The 25,943-nt window shown below is 46.7% G+C and overlaps 2 protein-coding genes across 7 annotated transcripts in view; both read right to left on the reverse strand.

The window, feature by feature from the left end:
* The window catches only part of CLSTN1 (calsyntenin 1), a 110,816-nt gene that overhangs the window by 48,059 nt on the left and 36,814 nt on the right, over nt 1-25,943 (reverse strand). For all 6 annotated transcript variants that reach the window (XM_064363222.1, XM_064363224.1, XM_064363225.1 and 3 more), the window contains exon 2: nt 45-167. In XM_064363222.1, coding sequence (XP_064219292.1) covers nt 45-167 — 123 coding nt within the window. The remainder of the gene's footprint in view (nt 1-44; nt 168-25,943) is intronic.
* Nucleotides 15,951-17,429, reverse strand: LOC105731708 (ubiquitin-like protein 7). Its single transcript, XM_064363719.1, has one exon. It carries the CDS (start codon nt 17,202-17,204, stop codon nt 16,062-16,064), a length of 1,143 nt encoding a protein of 380 aa, XP_064219789.1. The 5' UTR covers nt 17,205-17,429; the 3' UTR covers nt 15,951-16,061.

Below are 25,943 nucleotides of genomic sequence, written 5' to 3' on the forward strand. Positions count from 1 at the left end.
TCCAGGCCAGATGTGTCAAGAGTGAATGAAAATCCCGCTTGTACCTGCGAAACGCAGAGGTGCATCTTTGTCCAGGGCGATGAGCGGGGGGTCCAGGAGCACCGTGTTGTCGTTCTCTGTGACGATGCCGTGGTAGGTAGGCTCCAACCAGGGCTTGTGCTTGTTAACTGCGTTCAAAACAAAAGAAGACAGACGAGGTTAGAAGTATTACTTTCAACTCCACTGCTTTTGAAGACATACATCTATTATTAAACATAATAAAACTCTCAGGCTTGAAGGCAATGCTCATAGTTCTGTTGCAAAATTTGGTATCAAGATCCAAATGAGTTGAAATTCTAAATTCCAGAGTAAGTTACTGTAGAAATTATCTAAATCCATGAAGCAACCAGAAATAAGAAATAAATTGCTCTAGAAATCGAGAAAAAAAGGACTGATGGCTACAAGCGAACTACCTCTGTTTTTAGCCTATCACAGAAAAGTTACAAAGAAAGATATTTTCATTTCTTTATGATTTTTTGAGAGAGAGGCTTGCTCTGTCACCCAGGCTGGAGCACAGTGCTACAATCATGGCTCACTGCAGCCTCAACCTCCCAGACTCAGGTGATCCTCCCACCTCGGCCTCCCAGGTAGCTGGAACTATGCGTGTGCACCACCACACTTGGCTAATTTTTTTTACTTTTTGTACAGACAGGGTTTCACCATGTTGCCCTTGAACTCCTGGGCTCAAGTGATCCATCTGCCTTGGCCTCTCAAAGTGCTGGGATTATAGGCATGAGCCATCCCACCTGACCCCAATATTAATTTTTTCTTTTTTTTTTTCTGTTGCACAGGCTGAAATGTAGTGATACGATCTCAGCTCACTCATTCATTAAGCCACCGCACCCAGTTGCCCAATATTAATTTTAAATTCTTATTACAAACAATAATGTAAAGCAAAAATGCAAAACACAATAAAGTATTAACTAAATGTGGCCAAGTGCAGTGGCTCATGCTTATAATCTCAGCACTTTGGGAGGCTGAGGTAGGCGGATCACAAGATCAGGAGTTCAAGACCAGCCTGACCAACACCGTGAAATCCCGTCTCTACTTAAAAAAAAAAACAAAATGCAAAAATTAGCCAGGCAGTGTGGTGTGAGCCTGTAATCCTAGCTACTCTGGAGGCTGAGGCAGGAGAATCGCTTGAGCTCAGGAGGCGGAGGTTGCAGTGAGCCGAGATCGCACCACTGCACTCCAGCCTAGGTGACAGAGGGAGAGACTACCTCAAAAAAAAAAAATAAGGCAAGTCCACAGAGTAAAGTGAAAGCAAGTTTATTAAGTGAGTAAAGAACGGCTACTCCATAGGCAGTGCAGCCCTGAGGGCTGCTGGTCAGCTATTTTTATGGTTAATTCTTGATTATATGCTAAACAAAGGGTGGATTATTCACAGAGTTTTCCAGAAAGGTGTGGGAAATTCCCAAAACAGGGCTCCTCCTGCTTTTAGACCACACAGAGTAACTTCCTGAGGGTGCCATGGCATTTGTTAACTGTCAAGGTGCTGGTGGGAGGGTATATAGTGCTAATGCATATAATTAACATAATGAGCAGTGAGGATGACCAGAAGTCACTTTCCTCGGCTTCTTTATGGCAAACTGTTTTATAAGCAGGGTTTGTGACCTGTGTCTTGTGATGATCTCCTATCTCATCCTGTGACTTAGAATGCCTTAACCTCCTAGGAAGGCAGCCCCATCGATCTCAGCCTTATTTCACCCAGCACCCTACTCAAGATGGAGTCACTCTGGTTCAAATGCCTCTGACAAACTGATCTCTTCATCTCAAGTTTCTCGTTTGCAAACCAGGGACACCCCCACCCTCCTCACCGTGAGGGCCTGGATCACTGGAAAAGGGCTATCTTATCCCTTCTGGACTAGGACTTTACGAGAACTGCTACTTTTGCTTTTCTGGTCACTGCTGACCTCACTTCCCTGAGAAGATCATTTAGCCCCTGTCCACTTTGCTTTGCCTGGGGCTTGGCTCCGAGGAGTGTTGACCTCAGATATCCTTCTGGTGGCCATGAATCCCTCCCTGAGCCCGCAGTATCTTCACACACACACTGGGGGGCGCTGTCCCACAGCTCAAACCTTCCCATTTTCCTTGTATGTTCACCGTAAGAGGGTTAACAGCTTCCATTATGGTAACCTCAGAGTATGAATGAACCAGGGGATTCCTCAATTAAGCTGACCTGAAAACACAGAAAGAAATGGCTTGAAAACTTTGTTTCCAAGTAGATGGGGCCTACTTATTCAATGAACCACTCAGGTTCTGTAACTGTGAGTCAATCCAGAAGGATCTTCATGGGACATTCCAGGATGTGATGCTACCTCTGCTGTTACCTGCACTTTCCCCAGCAGGTCACATGGTGGCGGGGGAGGTGGCTCATGCTCATGTGTAAGGCTCAGAGTAGGTGTGGGAAGGTTTGCATCTGGAAGAAAGACCAGAACAAAGCTGCCTCCCGTTTTTTTTTCTTTGAGATGGAGTCTTGCTCTGTCACCCAGGTAGGAGTGCAATGGCTCAATCTCGGTTCACTGCAACCCCCGCCTCCCAGGTTCAAGCAATTCTCCTGCCTCAGCCTCCCGAGTAGCTGGGATTACAGGCGCTTACCACCACGCCAGGATAATTTTTGTATTTTTAGTAGAGATGGGGTTTCACCATGTTGGCCAGGCTGGTCTACAAACTCCTGACCTTGAGATCCACCCGCCTGAGCCTCCCAAAGTGCTGTGACTACAGGCATGAGCCACTGCGCCCAGACGCTGTCTCCTAATTAATGAAATATTTACCATTTACATATACCACATCCAATCTAACAGCAAATCCTTCTGCCTTCATTTTCTGAATAAATCCAGACCCTGGGGAGTCATTGTTTAATGGGTATAAAATTTCAGTTCTGTGGGATGAAAGGGATTTGGGGACTGGTTGCACAATAGTGCAAATGTACTTAATGCTACTAAGCTGTGTGCTTCAAAATGGTAGAGATGGGAAAATTTTGCTGCATTTTACAATTTTGTAAAAAATCTACATACACACAAACACGGACACAGCCATTTCCTATCCTCCTCCTGCTCACCTGAAGGGTCACAAAAGCCAAGTCACCAGCCTCCCTGTCTTTATCCCGGCACTTACTCGGCAGCCAGAGGGAAACTTCTACAGCCGTGGCTCTTCAACTTTGGGGTCTCAGAACCTCTGCACACCAAAAAGTTACTGAGGGCTCCAAACAGCTTTTGTTTATGTGGGTTGGTCAGTCAGTCAATTACCTATTGTTAGACATAGTGAACTCAAAGTTTCTCTTCAAAGAATCAGTATGTCAACATGTTCAGTTCTTTGTCCTCCATTTTAAAGTTTAACTTCCTTGTCGTTTCAGTAAACAGTCTTTTCCACCTGTGCTAATCAGCAGTTCACATCTGTTCCCTGGTCCCCTGCCCCATCCTGACTCATCCCCGTCACCTGTTTTGCCCTGTTTTTTCGTTGTTGCTGTTGTTTTCGGGGTTTTTTTTTTTTTTTTTTTTGAGATGGAGTCTCACTCTGTTGCCCAGGCTGGAGTGCAACGGCTACCTGCTCTGGAGACCTGCTCTGACCTCTCCTGTAACCATCCTTCCCGCCAAACTACCCACCCTGCCACTCTGGCTGGTACCCCTGCTCCCTTTAAAATAGCCAATCGGAATTAGACTAGACTGTGCGGTCTAACCCTAGCCAATAGGGGAACAACACAGCAGTAGGGGCGACCACCGTCAGGAATAAGTACCCCTTCCCCTCCTTGTCCAGGCGTTGTTCCATCTGTGAGCTGCACCATTCTATAGAAGTAAACTGGCTTGCAATTTATTTTATTTTCCTTCTTTTTTTTTTTTTTGAGACTGAGTTTCGCTCTTGTAGTCCAGGATGGAGTGCAATGGCGCAATCTCGGCTCACCGCAACCTCTGCCTCCCGGGTTCAAGCACTTTGGGAAGCCGAGGCAAGCAGATCACTTGAGGTCAGGAGCTCGAGGCCAGCCTGGCCAATATGGTGAAACCCTGACTTTACTAAAAATACAGAAATTAGCCAGGCATGGTGGCACACAGCTCTAGTCCCAGCTACTCGGGAGGCTGAGGCAGAAGAATTACTTAAACCTGGCAGGCGGAGGTTGCAGTAAGCCAAGATCTCGCCACTGCACTCCAGCCTGGGCAACAGAGCGAGATTATGTCTCAATTAAAAAAAAGAGAGAGAGAATTTTAATACTTATTAATTCATTTAAAAACCACATTATATAATACATTCACATAAATCATATTTTTCTGAAAACAAAGCGTACGAAGAAGAGTGACAACAGTTTTACATTTTTGCAAATCTTAGTTGTGTTTCACAGAAGACACCTGGGTTCCCGTCCCTACCCCCTGCCCCCGCTGCACTCAGCATGCTGCCTTCCTACCCTTCATGTAGCCTCTAGAAAATGCCACAGTGCAGCCATAAGAGAGTGAGAAAACGGCAAAGAATGCATTAATATTGTTACAGTCCTGTCCTCTCGCATCCTGCCAGGGTTTCAGCGACTCATTAACTCACTTAGGCTCTCTGCTCAAAAGGTCCTTCCTGCTGCGCTCACCACCCTCGCTCTGTCCCTCTGTTCCAACACCTGGGGAGAGGACAGCAGGGGAGGGCACTGGGGGAATTGCCTGGGTGGGCCCCGCCTGGGGTCTAAAGCTCCTGCAACCTCAGGTCCTTCGATTCTTCATCTATAAAACAGGGACAGTAATAGGTCCCATCTCATAGGTCGTTGTGTGATTAAACATGCAATCACAGGTCATTACACGTAAAATCTCAGAAGAGCGTCTGGCTCCCAGTAAATATCAAAAGGTGGTGGTGTTATTTCTCCTCATCAACACACACACACACACACACACACACAACCCTGCGCAGACTGTGAGGAACTGGCCTTTTCATTCTCTATTTATTCCCAATACCTGGAACTATGCTTAGCACAAACCCACGAACTATTTGGGAAATGGATGAGTATACAAGAAACCTCACAGGTACAAGTCAAATCAGTGGCCCTGGCTTAAGAATTCTCTCATGGAGAAGATAGCTTTGGAGCTGGGAATTCCAAAGGCACTGCGAAGGTGTTTTTTAATTTTTGTTTGTTTCTCCCAGGTGGATGTTCTCAGCAAGAGAGCTCGAAAATCTAGAAGCAACAGGTCAAAAGACATCAGACTAGAAAAGGTGAAGGTATGGAAGGTGAGATGACAGAGGGACTTAATATGAAATCAAACCCAGACTATAAAGACCAAAACTTCAAGTGTCTTTGAAATCCGTCTTCTCCCCCAATCCAAAGTCTGATCTCAGACAAGAGATTGGTTAAGAAGAGAACATGGGTGGCTGTGCACGGCACCTTCTCCTGCAACCCTCCCTGGGACAGTGTGGGGTTGGCTGGCAGGAGCAGTATGAGGCTGCCTGTGAGAGCTTCATGCACAGTCTGCACCACCATTGGGTCTGAGGGATCCCTGAGAGGATAACTTCACTTTGCAATCAGGTTGGACATTTTCTCTAACCACTGAAACTCAATAGCCTCTCCAGATAGCTTTTTTTTTTTTTCTTTTTTGGTTTTTGTTTTTTTGACATGGAGTTTCGCTCTTGTTGCCCAGGCTGGAGTGCAAATGGCAGGATCTCGGCTCACTGCAACCTCCACCTCCTGAGTTCAAGCAGTTCAAGCAATTCTCCTGCCTCAGTCTCCCAAGTAGCTGGAATTACAGACGTGCATTACCAAGCTTGGCTAATTTTTTTGTATTTTGAGTAGAGATGGGTTTCACCATGTTGGCCAGGCTGGTCTCGAACTCCTGACCTCAGGTGATTCACACGCCTCAGCCTCCCAAAGTGCTGGGATTAAAGGCATGAGCCACCATGTCTGGCCTCCAGTCTTTCATTTTAATGCAAAAATTGTTAGTTCAAGTTGCCATTAATAACAATATTTGATTCCAATTTGAGTTCATACTTTAAGGCTTTATTAATAAAATTACAAGCATTATAAATACTAAAACTAAAGATTATTCTAATATTTGAATTCATAAAACTCCTGACACTTAAACTAAATGAATTTATGTCTTTATTTAACCCAACGGGGATGTAAAAATACCAGGCAGAGCACACTGCAAAAAACCCACGATGAGTAGTGACCTAAAATGTGTGTTCTGCAGCCCGAATGGAAAGTCCTCCAGCTGAAAATGGCTCAGGACTCAATGGGAAAATAACTGTGTCACTATGTTCCCAGTATTCCAATTTTATAATTCAAATTTTCTAAATTGCTCTTAAGCTGGCAGTAGAATGAAGAGAATCTGGCCAGTTCCAAAGACTGGACTTTTAAATATTTAATGAGCAATATTTTCAATATTTCATCACATTCAATTTGCATTATTAAACATTTATAGAAACAAGTGACTGATGTTTCTGTCATCATCACAAAGAAATGGCAAAGACAAGACACTACTGGCCACAAGTCTAGGAACCTGTCACCTGTGTCGAAAGTCTACGCCCGATTCATTGCATCACATTCTAGGACGTTTTACAAAACAAACTAAACTGTTTCTCCCACCTCCCTCGGCCTCAGTCATGTCGAGTAGCAGAGGCGCCAGGGTGGCTGTGGCGGCAAACCTGAATGTGGCGCGGGAGATCGTAGACCGGACGCTGAATAAACTGTGTGCTGTGCACCTGCCTTTTGACTTTGAGCCATCACATGAGCTGTGGAATTTTCCACTGTGGCGTCATGTCAGTGCTTAAAAAGTTTCTGATTTTGGAGCATTTCATATTGCAGATTTTGGGATTAGAAGTGTTCTACCTGTACTAATCACATGTTCTGCTTGCGATTTCAAGAACTTTGAATACTGGCTTAGATACGGAAACTCCATCTATTTGTGTACAGCTTTGTGAACAAGGAATTAACCCAGAAGCTTTATCATCAGTTATTACAGAGCTTTGCGAGGCTGAGGTACTAAAGGCTACTGAAAATATGACAAGCTGACTTTGTGGAGAAATTCTGATGAGATATGTCAAGCTCTGCAAGAGGATTTGAAGGCTGCATTGTGGTTGAGAATGTACAATGAAATTACTGCATGCAGTAGTGTAGAAAAATTCTCCTTTTTAAAAGAATTCTGAAACCATAGCTTTATAAATCAGTGGAAAGCGGCTTACAGAGAGAACTACCCGATAGATGTGTTTACATCACAACTTACTCACTTTTTTTTTTTAATGGAATCTCGCTCTTGTTGCCCAGGCTGAACTGCAATGGTGCAATCTCAGCTCACTGCAACCTCCACCTCCTGGGTTCAAGCGATTCTCCTGCCTCAGCCTCCCAAGCAGCTGGGATTATAGGCATATGCCACCACTCCCGGCTAATTTTGTATTTTTAGTAGAGACAGGGTTTCTCCGTGTTGGCCAGGCTGGTCTCCAACTCCCGACCTCAGGTGATCCTGCCCACCTCAGCCTCCCAAAGTGCTGGGATTATAGGCGTGAGCCACCATGCTCAGTCTTATTCACTGTTTTCAAATGGCTCTAATGCTTTGGCATTGCTATGTTCATATGTACGTGTTCCTTATTTATAGCTCTGATAGCTTTAATTTTCTAAGCAGTCTGTCTATCAGACACGCACATCTGCTGTGCCTGGCTGAAGCCCAGTGGAACCCATCAGTAGTAATGTGTAGTAGTTATGACTTGTTGGCATTTCCATTATAAACTTTAATTTTGAACTGTTTATGCATTATAACTGTGGATTTATATTGTATTGGGCTGAAAGCTGACAGGATTTCAGCCACCATTTGTGAATTTTTATTTAGATTCATTGTGTGTATCAGAATCTTGCTTTTAAAATAAAAGCATGGAAAACATTTATTGTAATCTGCTCTTTATCAAAGAAGACAAGTTTTTTAAACAGTTTGTTGGGCAGCTAATAATGTGAACCAGGTCATTTTTGTATTGAGTAAAAAATTAAACTTTTAGGAACGTGGACTTTAAAACTAATGACAATGCTCAGGTTAGTATTCTGTGTAATTTGAATCATTTACATCTGATGAGAATGTTTTCTTAAAGTTTTACACCCTATAAACTGAGGCCTAAAGATATGTGTAAAATGAAACATAGCAAACATGCAAAATAAAAGTAATTTGAGTGCTTACCTAATAAATCTTAAATGGTTATTTAATAAATTATTGGATGGGTGATGTGTTTCAAAAAAGAACAAACGAAACTTTGAATAGTATAGTATCAATTAAAAATAATGGAAAGGCAAAGCTGGCAATCAGACCTTCTGTAAGTACAGGCTGTAGCTGGGTACACACCTATCAGTTTAGGATATGACTCATTTGTTAGGGATATGGTAGATTTTAATTATTAGAAATAATTTTTGTTTTGTTTTGAGACGGAGTCTTCCTCTGTTTTGTTTTGAGACTGAGTCTTACTCTGTCACCAGGCTGGAGTGCAGTGGCACGATCTCGCTCACCGCAACCTCCCACTCCCTCATTCAAGCGATTCTCCTGCCTCAGGCTTCCAAGTAGCTGGGACTACAGGCACGTGCCACCATGCCCAGGTAAATTTTGTATTTTTAGTAGAAACGGGATTTCACCATGTTGGCCAGGATGGTCTCGATCTCCTGACCTTGTGATCTGCCAGCCTCGGCCTCCCAAAGTGCTGGGATTACAGGCGTGAGCCAACCGAGCCCAGCCAGAAATGATTTGATTTTTAAGTCAAGATGAAAACAATACAACAGTCAACTTAAGGGTTAACATAAATATAAGCCATGCTGCCCCAGCACATCCCAATGCTGTGGGCTAAAGAGAGGCTGGACCCAGGTCAGGCGCGGTGGCTCACATGTGTAATCCTAGCACTTTGGAGTCCAAGGCAGGCAGATCACCTGAGGTCAGGAGTTCAAGACCAACCTGGCCAAAATGGTGAAACCCTATCTCTACTAAAAATATAAAAATTAGCCAGGCACAGTGGCACATGCCTATAATCCCAGCTACCCAGGAGGCTGAGGCAGGAGAATCGCTGGAACCCGGGAGGCAGAGGCTGCAGCGAGCCAAGATGGCGCCATTGCACTCCAGCCTGGGTGACGGAGCAAGACTCTGTCTCAAAAATAAAAAAATAAGGAGAGGCTGGACCCGTGCCCAAGTCTCACAAGTAGCAGACTCTAGCAGGTTGGTTCCAGAGCCCAGATGCCAACCAAGGGCGCCAGAGTGGGTCTGATGTCAACCCAGTACACGAACCGTTCCTTTCCGGTTTATTCGCTTATACAGATGGTTCCCCACGTAGTGGTTCAACTTAGGATTTTTCGACTTTACGATGGGTTTATCAGAAGATAACCTGATTGTAAGTAGAGAAGCCTTTGTAACTAGAAATCCACTGTTTCCAGCCAGGTGCAGTGGCTCACACCCATAATCCCAACACTTTAGGAGGCCCAGGTAGGAGGATTGCTTGAGACTAGAAGTTCAAGACCAGCCCGGGTGACAGTACAACCCTGTCTCTACAAAACAATGTTTAAAAAAATTAGGCTGGCTGCAGTGGCTCACGCCTGTAATCTCTTGAACCTGGGAGGTAGCAGTTGCAATGAGCAGAGATTGCGCTACTAGCACTCCAAAAAAAAAAGTGCCTGGCGTGGTGGCACATGCCTGTAGTCGCAGCTATTTGGAAGGCTGAGACAGGAGGAAGACTTGAGCCCAGGAGTTTGAGGCTCCCATGAGCCGCGATCTCATCACTGTACTCCAGCCTCAGGGAAAGCAAGACTATCTCTGAGGAAAAAAGAAATCCACTGTTTCCAAACAAGAGTGTGGTATGTGCCTCTTATCATGACATGTAGGTTGGTCACATCTGCCCTTAAATAACAACAGCTAAATATTTCAAAACACTGTTGGCACCTCACCTATAAATCCTAGATGATGTTACATGTTTCATTTGCAGGTTCAACTTTTAACCTTGGCCAATCATAAGAACCTGCAATTAAGAAACACTGCCAGCAGGTGGCGACAGGTGCCCTTGCATGCTCCAAGTTCTCAGGCTTTGATTTTAAAATCCTGCCACTTTCCAAAGGCGAGCTAGCAGGCCCTTGTGAAAGATGACACACATAGAAAAGTGTCTTAGACTATATGTTTAAAGTCTCCAGCTCATTCTTTTTTTCCTCAAATAAGTATTTGGAACAGGTAAAATATTCCCAGTTTTAAAATCAAAATATAACAAGGTGTTCTCTCTGGGTCTCTAATTATTGTTCCCAGTCATAAATTCTTTTTTTTTTTTTTTTTTTTTCAGTCTTACTCTGTCACCCAGGCTGGAGTGCAATCAAACTACCATGTGCAACACTATGCCCAGCTAATTTTTGTATTTTTAATGGAGACGGGGTTTCACCAAATGTTGGCCAGCTGGTCTCAAACTCCTGACCTCAGGTGATCTGCCACGCCCAGCTTATTTTGTATTTTTAGCGGAGAGGAGGTTTCATTATGTTGTCCAGACTGGTCTTGAACTCCTGACCTCAGGTGATCTGCCTGCCTCGGCCTCCCAAAGTGCTGGGATTATAGGTGTGAGCCACCGCACCCAGCCAATAAATTCTTATATTAACTAGAATCAGACCATCCCTGGTTCTTCAAAACAGCTTAGTGTCAAAGGTCCTTTCAACTTCTCATAGCTACTGAGTTTTTCTTTGTTTTGTGTTTTTTTGTTGTTGTTGTTTTGGTTTGGTTTTTTGAGACCCAGGCTGGAGAGCAATGGCACTCCACTGCATCCTCGAAATCTTGGGCTCAGGTGATCCTCCTGCCTTAGCCTCCTGAGTAGCTAGGACTACAGGCCCATGCCACCACCCTTGCTAATTTTTATTGTTTTTGTTTTTTTGCTAGAGATGGGGGTCTCACTTTGTTTCCCAGACTGCTCTTAAACTCCTGGGCTCAAGGGATCTACCCACCTCCACCTCTCAAAGTGCTGGGATTACACAAGGGAGCCACCACAGTGGGCCTGTTTGTTCTAACAGAACCTCCCTGAATACCTCTAGTGTGCACAAGGCACACCGTGGGGTGCTGGGTCCTTGGGGAATGCAAGTTACGGTCTGTCAGAGAACACAGCATTATCAACCACCATCTGCATTCCAAAATTATGTGCCAGAGTGAAACCCCATCTCTACTAAAAATACAAAAATTAGCCAGGCGTGGTGGCACAGGCCTGTAATCCCAGCTACTCGGGAGGCTGGAGGTAGGTGAATTGCTTGAACCTGGGAGGCAGAGGTTGCAGCGAGCAGAGATGGCACCATTGCACTCCAGCCTGGCAATAGAGGGAGACCTTGACCTAAAAAAAAAAAAAAAATTAGCTGGGTGTTGGTGGAACATGCCTGTAGTCCCAGATATTGGGAAGGCTGAGGTGGGAGGACCACTTGAGCCTGGGAAGCAGAGACTTGAGTGAGCCACCATGATCACTGCACTCCAGCCTAGGTAACAGAATGAGATCTAGAGAGCGGAGTGATTGACTCCATGTTAGGAACTTCATGAGGTTTTTCAAATAACACAGAGACAAACTTGACAAAGTTGTCACCACTGCAAATGTGCCCACTCCCCACACTGTGTGAGAAAGTGAAGGCTCTTGGTGGAGCTGAGCACCCCCCCGCCCCACGCCCCAGAAGGGACACGAGGTCAACTCTCCTCATAGCTTCCAGATCTAGTTACGTGGGCTCACCAAACCCAAAAGGGCAGGGCAGGGCAGGGCGATTCTTTTTCTTTTTTTTGAGACTGAATCTCACTCTGCCACCCAGGCTGGTGTGCAGTGGTGTGATCTCGGCTCACTGCAACATCCACTTCCTAGGTTCAAGTGATTCTCCTGCCTCAGCCTCCCAAGTAGCTGGGACCACAGGTGTGCGACACCACACCCGGTTTTTTGGGTTTTTTTTTTTTGTATTTTCAATAGAAACAGGGTTTCACCACAACGGCAAGGCTGGTCAGGAACTCCTGACTTCAGATGATCTGCCCCCTTTGACCTCCAAAAGTGCTGGGACTACAGGCGTGAGCCACTGGGCCTGGCCAGGGTAAAGCAGTTCTACTGTGCATCTGGAAGAGCTGGGAAGCTGAGAGCAGGAGTCAGGACCACCAGAATTATGTGTGGAGGCCTCGGGGACACCCTTAAAAGGACTAACGGGGTCTCTTAGCATGAGAGAGTCTTTTACACAGAAGAAAAATACGTAGACTGTATAAAGGCAGGAAAGTATATGCCTCCTCCTGTAATGAGCATGACTGGGAGATGCGTCTGGCTCGGGAGCAGGAGGAGGTGAACCTAGCCTGTAAGTGGGGACCCCGACGTCAGCATCCCTCTCTCCCCCCACCGAAGTGAGCATCCCTCTTCCGTGATACACCAGGCATGCTCTGAGCCCTGCAGGCCGCCCCAGGTGCTGAAATTTCTAATCTGAGTGGTAGGGAGGTGGGGAAGGCAGAAACCTGGAACCTGAAAGAACCTGGCGATGTGGGGATTCTGCTTCTGACCCATTCTGGGGCTGGGAGCAGACGGCTTAACTACCCTGTGCCTACTTCCACGTTGTAAATCAGGAATAGCATAGATGTCTTCCGCAAACGCATTGAAAGGACCACATTGTTAAAAGACTCAAATCAAGGGCCCACAGGTGTCTGCCATGCAGAAACACAGTAACTTGTTAATAAAATAATCCTGGCTGGGCACGGTGGCTCATGCCTGTAATCCCAGCACTTTGGGAGGCCAAGGCAGGTGGATCGCCTAAAGTCAGGAGTTCAAGACCAGTATGACCAATATAGTGAAACCCTGTCTCTACTAAAAATACAAAACTTAGCCAGGAATGGTGGCAGGCACCTGTAGTCCCAGTCATTCACGGGAATGATTCCTTAGCTCTGGTCCTTCTGCCTCCATCCCCAGGTATTTCTAAACAATAGCTCTTGCTTGGGATTAATTTTATTCATTCATTCATTCATTCATTCACTTGAGATGAAGTCTTGCTTTGTCATCCAGGCTGGAGAACACTGGTGCAATCGGCTCAATGCAATCTCTGTCTCCCGGGTTCAAGTGATTCTCCCACCCAGGCATCCCAAGTAGCTGGGATTACAAGGCATGCGCCACCACACCCGGCTAATTTTGGTAGAGACAGGGTTTCACCATGTTGGTCAGGCTGGTCTCGAACTCCTGACCTCAAGTGATCCACCCGCCTTAGCTTCCCAAAGTGCTGGGATTACAGGTGTGAGCCACCGTGCCTGGCCGTAAAATAGATTTTTTAATCACTCTTACTATTTTTTCCAAAGACTGAATACTTCGAAAGAATCTCTAGACAGATTCTGTACAGATAGGTTTAAGGATATCTTCATTAGAATGCCAAATAAACTAAATTTTAAAGTGTTGACTGAAACACCAAATACACAGCTCAGACATGATTTAGATCAGGGTTTCTCAACAGCATGGCGGACGTTCTGGGCAATGCTTAGCTGTGGGGCAGTCCCGTGCATCGTGGGATGTTCAGCAGCATCCTGGCCTCGTGCCCACTGGATGCCCGCAGCCTCCTCCCCACACCGTGCCAACTAGAACTGTCTCCAGACATTCCCCAAATCCCCAGGGGGCAATCCTCCTCCCCACTCCCTCGAGAAGCACTGACTTCGATCCCCCTCATAAAGGAAAACCAACGTTGTCCACATGAAAATCACTTGTACACTGTAAAAGAATCACTTTAATAATTTCTGCACTACATTGATGTGAATTTTTTTGTTTTTTTTTTTTTTGAATCAGGGTCTCGCTCTGTCTTACTACACTCCAGGGACACCCCACCCAGCCTGAATTTTTTTTTTTTTTTTTGAGACGAAGTCTTACTCTGTCAGCAGGCTGGAGTGCAGTGGTGCAATCTCGGCTCACTGCAACCTAAAAATTTTTGTATTTTTAGTAGAGATGGGGTTTCACCATGTAGGTCAGGATGGTCTCAATCTTCTGACCTTGTGATCCACCCACCTTGGCCTTCCAAAGTTCTGGGACTATAGGCGTGAGCCATTGCACCCGGCCTGAAGTTAATTTTTAAAATAAAAATACATTAAGGCCAGGCACAGTAGCTCATAACTATAATCCCAGCACTTTGGGATGCTGAAGCAGGTGGATCGCTGGAGTTCAGAAATTCAACACCAGCCTGGGCAACATGATAAAACCCTTTCTCTATAAAAAATAGGAAAAAATTAGCCAGGCATGGTGGTGCACACTTGTAGTCCCAGCTACTCAGGAGGCTGAAGCATGAGAATCACTTCAGCCTGGGAAGTGGAGGTTGCAGTGAGCTGAGATCACACCACTGCACTCCAGACTGGGTGACAGAGCAAGACCCTGTCTCAAAACAAAAAACACACACATTACGTGTCAAATAAATTGTCAAACTAACAGACAACTGATCTTTTAAATAGTACAGTGGAACTTTCCCTGTATTTATTCCCTTTCACAGGCCAAACATCATACCACCACATATTGCTACACACAAGACAGCTGTCCTGTGAAAGGTGAGGCCGGGCGCAGGGACTCACGCCCATAATCCCAGCACTTTGGGAGGCCAAGGTGGGCGGATCATCTGAGGTCAGGAGTTTGAGACCAGCCTGGCCAACATGGCAAAACCTAATCTCTACTAAAAATACAAAAATTAGCTGGGTGTGGTGGCGCACACCTGTATCCCAGCTACTCGGGAGGCTGAGGCAGGAGAATTGCTTGAACCCAGGAGGCAGAGGTTGCAGGGAGCCGAGATTACTCCACTGCACTCCAGCCTGGGCAACAGAGCAAGAACTGGTCTCAAAAAAATAAAAAATAAAAATAAATTTTAAAAAAAGAAAGAAAGGTGAGAGCGGTTTGCAAGCTCTGCCCATCTGGATCTACCCTCTGGGTGCTCACAGGCTGGGACATCTGCCTGCCCACCACCAGGGAAGTCTGTGGCTGGGCATGGGCTCACCACTACCCAGCTCACAGGGCCTGAGAGCTACAGGAGACTCCTTGTGTTGGAGAGCAGAAGGCAGGCATGGGGGCATCAGGAGACAAGACCAGGGAATAAGCAGGAGTAGATCAAGGGGGAGTCCTCGTGTCCTTCGCCCTGGTGCACATCACACCCTCAACGCTAAGGAGGAAGCAAGGAGACCAGACCTCGCATATGAGCCTCAGGTGAGAAGCCAGCAGAGCCCCGAGAATGAAATCAGGGGTGAAGAAGTGACTGCAGGGGTGAGATGAGAAAGGAGAAGGGGCTGGGCTGGGCTGAGACTGATGTTTAGAGTCTAGGCATCTCCCATACACGGAGATGGGGTTGTCCTAGCTACAACTGAGAGCTAAGGAGGAATGACAGGGCAGAGAATCCGGGGGGAGGGGCTTCTTTCTGTTTTCCCCTCCTTCCATCCATCCATCTGTCTTTCTAGAGGCCCAGGTAGTCCTCCAGGTACCAAGAAAACAATGGTGAATAAAACAGCCCCTGGACTCTCAGAGCTTGTGTTATGGTTGATTAAACTATGAATTTGAAACAGAGTCTGTAAAGTAATCCACACTTCCTGTAATTCCAGCTTTTGAAAGCTTAAAGTGAGTCTTTGAACTTTTCTTCCAAATTCCAAACAAGTTTTTTTTTTTTTTTTTTTTGAGGCGGAGTTTCACTCTTGTTACCCAGGCTGGAGTGCAATGGCGCGATCTCGGCTCACCACAACCTCCGCCTCCTGGGTTCAGGCAATTCTCCTGCCTCAGCCTCCTGAGTAGCTGGGATTACAGGCACGCGCCACCATGCCCAGCTAATTTTTTGTATTAGTAGAGACGGGGTTTCACCATGTTGACCAGGATGGTCTCGATCTCTTGACCTTGTGATCCACCCGCTTCGGCCTCCCAAAGTGCTGGGATTACAGGCTTGAGCCACCGCACCCGGCCCTCCAAACAAGTTTTTTTTAATGTGGGAAAATACACAACATAAAAATTGACCTTCTTTTTTTTTTTGATAGTTGACCATCAGGTATATTGGGGAAGGGAGAGATGGAGGCACCTTCATGAGTGCCTCCCGTGGGCAGCAGCCTCTATAACTTGCTGCGGGTTTGGGGGAAGCAGGGAGTTCATGGGGCTCCTCCAGCAAAGATGAGCTCCAGGGCTGCTTGGATGTCCCCCTCAGTGGCCTGCAGGGCTCGCAGGCTCAGCTCATCGTCCTGGATGCCCATGTCGCGTAGTTGCTGCAGCTGGGGCTGCCACTGGCTCTGGAGGCTGGGCTGCCCAGAGGCCTGCAGGGCATGCTGTAGGGCTTGGCTGAAGAGATCACTGGTGATGGGCGTCCCTGACTGGACACCAGAGGACATTGGTGAGGTCCCTGAGGAATGGCCCTGGGTGCCAGGAGTCGGTGTGTGAGAACTGCTCTCCGGAGTGCTGGCCAGGGCCAGGGCGGTGGCCAGCTCACTCTGGGTGATGGGCCGGGGCCCAGCAGCTCCACTGTACCCCAGGGAGGCTGGGCGGGAGCTGGGGTTGCTGCTGGAGGGTGTGGACCTGGTGCTTGGGTGAAAGTCGTCCTCATCATCCGAGAGCCCTTCAAACAGGAAGCCACCTGGCATATCCCTATACGAGCTGGAGGGCATGCTCCGGGAAGAGGAGTCAGTTCCCGGCATTGGGGCACTGCCTGCTACCGAGTGCAGAACCAGGACAATGGCATTGACGAGGGCTGGGTGAGCAGGCACCAACGTATCAAGCATATTGGGATCAGCGAAGACAGAGAAGAGGTCCTTGTCTTGGAGAACCCCAAGAGCAATGGGGTCACTGCTGAGGCCTGGGGTGGCCACAATGATCTGATCCAGAGATTCCTTATTGCTGAGCATCTTAAAGACCGCCTTCCTGTAAGAGGAGCTGCTGTGCAGGGCAGTGTGCAGTACCCGGAACTCTCTCATGGCAGCCACTTTGTCCACAGGTTCCGGTTTTTGATCCGGTTCGGGCCAGGACTTTCGCAGAACATGGACAGTGGACCCGGGTTGAATGCCATAGAAGTCAAGTGTCTGGTCATCTTTTAGCTTCCGACCACAGTAGATCAGATCAATCAGTTCAGGGTCTGGAACAGACTCCTGGAGTTTGCCAGCAATAAGCTGCTTCAGAAATGAAATACTATAGCCCCCTATTGAGTATTCTCCCAGTTCTGTCTCTGGCAATCGAAGAATAGACTTCGGAGCAAGTGGCTGGTCAGACAGCTTCACCGCCAGGTGCCAGTCTGAGAGAGACATCCTCTCTCTTTCGCGCTCTCTCTTTCTCCCCGTCCCGCGGAAGGAACCCGGCCGCACAGTCGCCGGTGTAAACACTCACTCTGGCCCTCTCCAAAAATTGACCTTCTTAACCTTGTTTAAGTGTTCAGGCCAACAGCATTAAGTACAGTCACACTGCTGTTCCACCATCACCACCACCATCCATCTCTAGAACTCCTTTCATCTTGCAAAACTGAAAGTCTGCACCCATTAAATACTAACTTCTGGCCGGGCACAGTGGCTCACGCCTGTAATCTCAGCACTTTGGGAGGCCGAAACAGGCAGATCATGAGGTCAGGAGTTCAAGACCAGCCTCAGGAGGCTGAGGCAGAAGAACTGCTTGAGCCAGGACCCAGGAGGTGGAGGATGCAGTGAGCCAAGGTCATGGCACTGCACTCTACCCTGGGCTACAGAGCAAGACTCCGTCTCAAAAACAAACAAACAAACAAACAAAACACTAATTTCCATTAAATACTAACTTCCTACTTCTCCTCTCTTCAGCCCATGGCCACCACCATTCTATTTTCCGTCTCTGTGAATTTGACTATTTGACTAAGGGTCAGGCGTGGTGGCTTACACCTGTAATCCCAGCACTTTCGGAGGCTGAGGTGGGTGGATGGCTTGAGCTCAGGAGTTCAAAATCAGCCTGGCCAACATGGTGAGACCCTATCTCTACAAAAAATACAAAAATAGCCAGGCATGGTGGTGCCATACCTGTAGTCCTAGCTACTTCAGAAGCTGAGGTGGGAGGATCACCTGAGCCTGGGAGGTGGAGGCTACAGTAAGTGGAGATGGTGCCACTGCACTCCAGCCTGGGTGACAGAGTGAGACCCTATCTCAAAAAAATAAAAATAAAGGCCAGGCGTGGTGGCTCACACCTGTAATCCCAGCACTTTGGGAGGCTGAGGCAGGCAGATCACCCGAGGTCGGGAGTTCGAGACCAGCCTAACCAACATCGAGAAACCCTGTCTCTACTAAAAATACAAAATTAGCTGGGCGTGGTAGCAGGCACCTGTAATCCTAACTACTCGGGAGGCTGAGGCAGGAGAATCGCTTGAACCCTGGAGGCAAATGTTGTGGTGAGCCAAGATCGAGCCATCGCACTCCAGCCTGGGCAACAAGAGAAAAACTCTGTTTCAAATAAATAAATTAATTAATTAATTAAAAATAAAGAATTTGACCATTCTAGGCTGAGCACGGTGGTTCATGCCTGTAATCCCAGGACTTTGGGAGGCCGAGGAGGGTCAATTGCTTGAGCCCAAGAGTTCAAAACCAGTTAAGGCAACATGGCGAAACCCATCTCTAGTAGAAAAAAAAATACAAAAATTAGCCAGGCATGGTGATGCATGCCTGTAGTCCCAGCTACTTGGGAAGCTGAGCTGGGAGAATCGCTTGAGCCTGGCAGCTAGAGGCTGCAGTGAGTCATAACTGCGCCACTGCACTCCAGCCTGGGCAACAGAGCAAGACTCTATCTAAAAAAACAAAGTAAAATAAATAAAACTAACCATAATGGCAATTATTTAATATCATCAAATACCTAATCAAGGTTCCTATATATCTGCTTGTTTGGTGTATCAAATAATTTAACTTAAGACACATTTATCTCTCTGTAGAGTAGGCTGTGTGTTTCACTCTGGTCCACTATGAAAGGAAAATGAAACCACTGATAACCCTTGAACAGTAATGCTTAGGGCTTTCCACAATGTTGCCAATTCTTTTTCCACCTTTAAGTATGTTTATTAAGTAGGTTTTCATAGATGTTATTTATCAAATTGAGAGAGATCCCTCTATTCTTAACTTTGAGTTTTTGTTTTTGTTTTTTTGAGATGGAGTCTTGCTCTGTTACCCAGGCTAGAGTGCAGTGGCACAATCTTGGCTCACTGTAACCTCTGCCTCCCAGATTCAAGTGATTCTTCTACCTCAGCTTCCTTAGTAGCTGGGATTACAGGTGTATGCTACCATGCCCAGCTAATTTTTGTATTTTTAGTAGAGATGGGCTTTCACCATCTTGGCCAGGCTGGTCTCGAACTCCTGATCTCATGATCCACCCACCTCGACCTCCCAAAGTGCTGGGATAACAAGCATGAGCCACCACGCCTGGCCAAATTTGAGATTTTTATCATGAATGAATAGCATCTTATGAAATGCTATTTCTGCACTGATTGATATGATCATATGACTTTTCTTTCTTAGCCTGTTGACTAGTGAATTATTGACTGTCAAATGTTTAAACAGCCTTACGTATGTGGACTAGATCCTATATGGTCACGGTATATAATTCTTTTCACACATCGTTTGATTTTATTTTGTTGAGGACTTTTTAAATGTTTTATTGAGATTGCCATTAAAATCTTTTGTAAATATATTTCAATTCACTTTGCTTTTGAAAATTCTACTGGCATGAATATATCCAGTTTTCTATATTGAACATCAACTATTATGCGTATTTCCGAGCACGGGCCCAGGACCCTGGGTTCCCTTTTGCTGACCACTGAGGCTGATCTTCTAGCAGATTCAGCTACAAGAAAGGTAAGAGGGAGCAACAGTCACAAGGCTATTTTTGAAAACTTAGGGTGTGATGATCACAAATGTGCTTTTAAAAATTAGGATTAAAAAAAAAAAAGCAGGTGGAATTAAATGTTTCTGCTGCTAAACCTGGCTTAAATTTATCATCCCCAAAGCAGAAGGACAAATAACTGAAGATGTGCAGTTAAAGTGGCAGGACCTCCTAAAGCAAAGTTCACAACTTTTTCAGATCACAAGCTCTTTGCTCTGTCACCCAGGCTGCAGCCTCTAACTCCTGGACTCCAGAAATCCTTCTGCCTCAGCCTCCTGAGAAGCTGGGGAGCCGCCATGTCCAGCTAGTTTTTAAATTTTTTGTAGAGAAGAGGGTCTCACTATGTTGCCCAGGCTGGTCTCGAACTCCTGGGCTCAAGCAATCCTCCTGTCTTAGCCTCCCAAAGAGCTGGGTTTACAGGAGTGAGCCACCATGCCCGGCCCAAAATCTTTTTTTTTTTTTTTGAGACCGAGTCTTGCTCTTATCACCCAGGCTGGAGTGCAGTGGCACGATCTCGGCTCACTGCAATTCTGCCTCCTGGGTTCAAGTGATTCTCCTGCCTCAGCCTCCCAAGTAGCTGGGATTATAGGCGCCCACTATCACACCTAGCTAATTTTTGTATTTTTAGTAGAGACAGGGTTTCACCATGTTTGCCCAGCCCCAAACCCTTTTTAATTTAATGTTAAGATTTCTGGCTGGGCAAGGTAGCTTATGCCTATAATCCCAACATTTTGGAAGGCCGAGGTGGGTGGATCACCTGAGGTCAGGAGTTCAAGACCAGCCTGACCAATATGAGGAACTACATCTCTATTAATACAAAAATTAGTCAGGCATGGTGGTGTGCACCTGTAATCCCAGCTACTCGAGACGCTAAGGCAGGAGAATCATTTGAACCCAGGAGGTGGAGGATGTAGTGAGCCGAGATCGTGTCACTGCACTCCAGCCTGGGAAACAGAGCAAAACTCCATTTCGGGGGTGGGGGGCGGGTGGGGAACAAACGGGCCAGGCACCAACTGAAAACATAAGCAGCAAGTGTAACAGTAATGCCTGCATTCTACATCAACTTCCATCCTGAGCTTCATAAGCAACTCTCACATGCCCTGGTTGACAGCCTCTCTTTAATGTCACAAGTGTGATGCGGCAGCCACTCTAGCAGGGAGCCTCATGTCCACCTACAGCAGTGAGATTTCTAGCAGCAAAGGTTTTCGCACAATCCTTCCAGAAGTTCCAAGGTGACAGGTGAGATACGCAGGAAGGGCCAACCTAAACATTAGGAAATAAGGGGTCTCCCTCAAGATTGGGCCGTAACCTTGGGAGAGTCCAGGTGGAAGTGCTCTTGGGGTCCCGGGATTCCTCTCAGGTCCTGGTAATTAATACCCTACAGCCATCCTGTTCCCCGCACCAGGGACAGACTCCTGCCATGGTGTTAGGAGCCATGCCCTTGGATACAGTATCCCTGGAAACAGAGCATGTACTTGGCCTGAATCCCGAATACCCCAGGGAGGATGCATGAAGACAGGCCCCTGAAACAAGAGCACGTTTGCAGGTCAAAATCCCCAAGGAGCTTCAGGGTCCTGGACCAAGGTGGATGGGCGCAGGGGTGGGTTCAAGGGCTCCGTTAGGTTTTCTCAAGCTCCATACCCTCAGGAGCAGCTGTTCACGTGTGAATGCTAAGTAGTCCTATTCCAGAGCTAAGTTTTGTGGAACAGAGTGAGAAGGGGGCAGGTGAAGAGACAGAAGTGGACAGTGTTGCTCTCATTCCAAGGTTTATCTTAAGAGTAAGCAAAGGTGGGAAACTGGAGAAACCTCGATTAAAACAAGGATCACTTTTTTTCCTTTTGAGATAGAGTCTCACTCCGTCGCCCAGGCTGGAGTGCAGTGGCGTGATCTCAGCTTACTGCAACCTCTGCCTCCTGGGTTCAAGCAGTTCTCTGGCCTCAGCCTCCCTAGTAGCTGGGAATACAGCCACGTGCCACAACACCCAGCCAATTTTTGTTTTTTTGTGTTTTTTTTGAGACAGAGTTTCGCTCTTGTTACCCAGGCTGGAGTGCAATGGCGCGATCTCGGCTCAACGCAACCTCCACCTCCTGGGTTCAGGCAATTCTCCCATCTCAGCCTCCTGAGTAGCTGGGATTATAGGCGCCCACTATCACACCTGGCTAATTTTTTGTATTTTTAGTAGAGACGGGGTTTCACCATATTGACCAGGATGGTCTCGATCTCTTGACCTCGTAATCCACCCGCCTCGGCCTCCCAAAGTGCTGGGATTACAGGCGTGAGCCACTGCGCCCGGCCCCAATTTTTGTATTTTTAGTAGAGACGGGGTTTTACCATGTTGGCCAGGCTGGTCTTGGACTCCTGATGTCAGGTGATCCGCCAGCCTCAGCCTCCCAAAGTGCTGGGGTTACAGGCGTGAGCCACTGTGCCCGGCCTAATATGTGGATCCTAACAGACGAGGGGAGATGAAACCTCAGACAGTAAAGAACATGCCCCCATTCATCCACGGCAGCTCTGGGCCATAGCAGGGTGCCAGGCAGGATCTTCTAGACATCCCTGTTAAGCTGTACCTGCTGGGCCCCAGCTTAAAACTCAGACAATCAGTCTGACCTGGGGCTCGCAGGTTTGCTGTGGAACATTTCAATGCACTCCCCAACAGAGAACAACGGCTCACAGAAGGTTCACGAATGGAGGCCTTTTGAAAGCTTTCTTGTAAGCAAAGAAGGGAGGTTATCAGCCTTTCTGGGCAATTTCCACTTTGACTCCGAGATGCTTTTTGCCCTCTGTATATCCCGCCTCAGCTTTGCTCTTCTAGGAGATTTTACTTGCAAGAGGCACCAGTTATGGTCACTGCTCCTAGCTTGTGTTTTAGCACGAGCCCACCTGAAGCAAAATCATCTCAAAACCTCTGAAATGTAATGTACAGAATTTCCCACAGGCAAAGCAATGCAAATTGGGAACACCATCTTCAGTGGTCCCCACTGCCTTTCTGTCTGTGCTGCTACCAGCTTCCTAGAGCTTCCCCTGGTAGTCCAGGCTTTCCAACAGATACTTTGCCCCCATCGGAACTCACTTCATGCCCATCAGGTCAGAACGCTCCTGACATCGGGTCAGAAACTTCCTGTTTCTTCACAGCCCCACTAACACTGGCCACTTAGTCCAAGAAACTAATTTGAGGAGGGTGCTAATGATCGGTAATGACTTAAGGCACTCACACTTTGTAAAGAACTTCAGCGATTTAATATAGGTCGGATGTGGTGGCTGACGCCTGTAATCCCAGCACTTTGGGAGGCTGGGGTGGGTGGATCACGAGATCAGGAGTTTGAAACCAGCCTGACCAACATGGTGAAATCTTGTATCTACTAAAAATACAAAAATTAGCCAGGCGTGGTGTGCACACCTGTAATTCCAGCTACTCAGGAGGCTGAGGCAGGAGAATCACTTGAACCCAGGAGGCAGAGGTTGCAGTGAGCTGAGATAGTGCCACTGCACTCTAGCCTGGGCAAGAAAGAGAGACTGTCTCAAAATCAAAAGCAGAGTAAGTAACACAGGCACCCTGCTGGCTGGTGGAGGAACACGTTTTCAAAACAGAGCCCTGGCTGGACACAGTGGCTCACGCCTGTAATCCCACACTTTCAGAGGCTGAGGCAGGCGGATCAGGAGGTCAAGTGATCAAGATCTTCCTGGCCAACATGGTGACACCTGGTCTCTACTAAAAATACAAAAAAAAATAATAATAATTAGCTGGGCATAGTGGCTCATGCTTATAGTGCCAGCTACTGGGGAGGCTGAGGCAGGAGAATCACTTGAACTGTGGGCAGAGGTTGCAATGAACAGAGATAGATCACGCCACTGCGCTCCAGCCTGGTGACAGAGCAAGACTCTGCCCCCGCCCCCCAAAAAAAGCAAAAAAACAGAGCCCTGAGCTTCCTTCCCTCAATTCATAACTTACACATGTCCAGTTAGGTTCATCAATAAGCCAGCCAGGCAAATTGTCCAGAGTGTGTACACTCTGGCGCAGTTTTCCACAGAATTAAATACACAGCGCCAGGGGAACAAATCCACTGTCAAACCACCTTCAGAACATTTCCAATTGTTGATCCGTATACTTTCATTTATCAATTAACTTTTTTTTTTTTGAGATTGAGTCTCCCTCTGTCACCTAGGCTGGAGTGCAGTGATGCAATCTCAGCTCACTGTAACTTCCTCCTCCTAGATTCAAGCAATTCTCCTGTCTCAGCCTCCCAAGTAGCTGAGATCACAGGCGTGAGTCCACACCCAGCTAATTTTTGTATTTTTAGTGGAGACGGGGTTTTGCCATGCTGGCCAAGCTTGTCTCAAACTCCTGGCCTCAAGTGATCTACCCGCCTCAGCCTCCCAAAGTGGTGGAATTACAAGTGTGAGCCACCTTATTTTGGTATGTTTAGTAGAGATGGGGTTTCACCATGTTGGCCAGTCTAGTCTCGAACTCCTGATCTCAAGTGATCCACCCACCTCAGCCTCCCAAAATGTTGGGATTACAGGCGTGAGCCAGTTTCTGGCCTTCAATTAACTCTTACAATGCAAGCCAGGCAGGAATCTGGCTACTCAACAAGGGACATGCCGTGATTTCCTTCAATTTCCCATTTTGAAATGTTATCAGAAAATACAGGCTAGATTTGGTCTTTTCTTTCTTCTTTATCATTATCACATTTGTCTTGAATTAAAATAGGATAGGGCTCTGTCTTGAATCATAACATAACAGACCAGAGGTAATTTCCACATTCTGTATGTGTTTTTTGTCTCCTGACCTTCACATACAATAGAAAACTTAATAATATATAGTTCAAAGAAGTCCACACAGTATTCAAGGCCTGGTGACATTCATTATCAATGCCAAGTTCTTAACAGCTGTTACCCAAAATACTGTCACAAACTGAGTAGGATTGTCTAATAAATCCATGAAGGCTGATCAGGAAAAACAATATTCTGTCTTTGCTCCCCTATTTTTTTGCTCTTTTATTATTTACATTCCTAAAATACTAACAATAGCAAGAGTAGTGCTTTTACACAGAGTTCTTACTTCATTTATAAAACAAATGTTAACATTTTTAGGCCAGGCGCGGTGGCTCAAGCCTGTAATCCTAGCACTTTGGGAGGCCGAGGTGGGTGGATCACCTGCGGTCAGGAGTTCAAGACCAGCCTGGCCATCATGGTGAAACCCCATCTTAAAAAGAAAAAAAAGAAAAAAAAAAACATTTTTAGAGCAACACAGAAAACAAAATGGCTCCATCGTTTTCTGCCACTGAGTCACTCTAGAAGCATGTTTATTTTTATCAGAAAGGGCAGAACCAATACAAGGGTAAGAGAATTACAGTCCAAGATTGGGAAAGACATGAAGGAAGAAGAAAAGAATGTACTTTCCTTAAGTTATTTTAAGGAAATAAAGGACACTGGCCGGATGCGGTGGCTCATGTCTGCAATCCTAGCACTTTGGCGAGGCCAAGGCAGGAGGATCACTTGAGGCCAGGAGTTAGAGACCAGCCTGGGCAACACGGTGAGACCCTGTCTCTACAAAAAAAAATTAAAATTAGCCAAGCGTGGTGGTGCGTGCCTGTAGTCCTCGCTACTTGGGATACTGAGGCAGGAGAACTGCGTTAGCCCAGGAGGTTGAGGCTGCAGTGAGCAATGATTGACTATTGCCCTCTAGCCTGGGGAACAGAACAAGACCCTGTCTACAAAAAAAAAAAAAAAAAACAGGTCAGGCACGGTGGCTCATGCCTGTAAACTCAGCACTTTGGGAGCCCAAGACGGGTGATCACTTGGGGTCAGGAGTTCAAGACCAGTCTGGCCAACATGGTGAAATCCCATCTCTACTAAACATACAAAAATTAGCCGGGCGTAGTGGCAGGTGCCTGTAAGCCCAGATACTCGGGGGGCTGAAGCAGAAGAATCACTAGAACCTGGGAGGTGGAGGTTGCAGTGAGCTGCGATTGTGCCACTGCACTCCCGCCTGAGCGACAGAGCAAGACTGTCTGGAAAAAAAAAAATCATTTGACGAGGCATCTCCTAATTTCCCTGTGACTGAGGACAAGATGGTGAAATGGAAACTGGATGAAAATAAAGACAGGTGAATTTACAACAGGTTTAATGGCCACCCAAAAAGTCACTGAATAATAAACCCATGG

The sequence above is a fragment of the Aotus nancymaae genome, unplaced genomic scaffold, assembly GCF_030222135.1.
Source record: "Aotus nancymaae isolate 86718 unplaced genomic scaffold, 86718_ANA_hifiasm-v0.15.2.pri h1tg000053l, whole genome shotgun sequence".
In the NCBI taxonomy this organism is placed as follows: Eukaryota; Metazoa; Chordata; class Mammalia; order Primates; family Aotidae; genus Aotus; species Aotus nancymaae.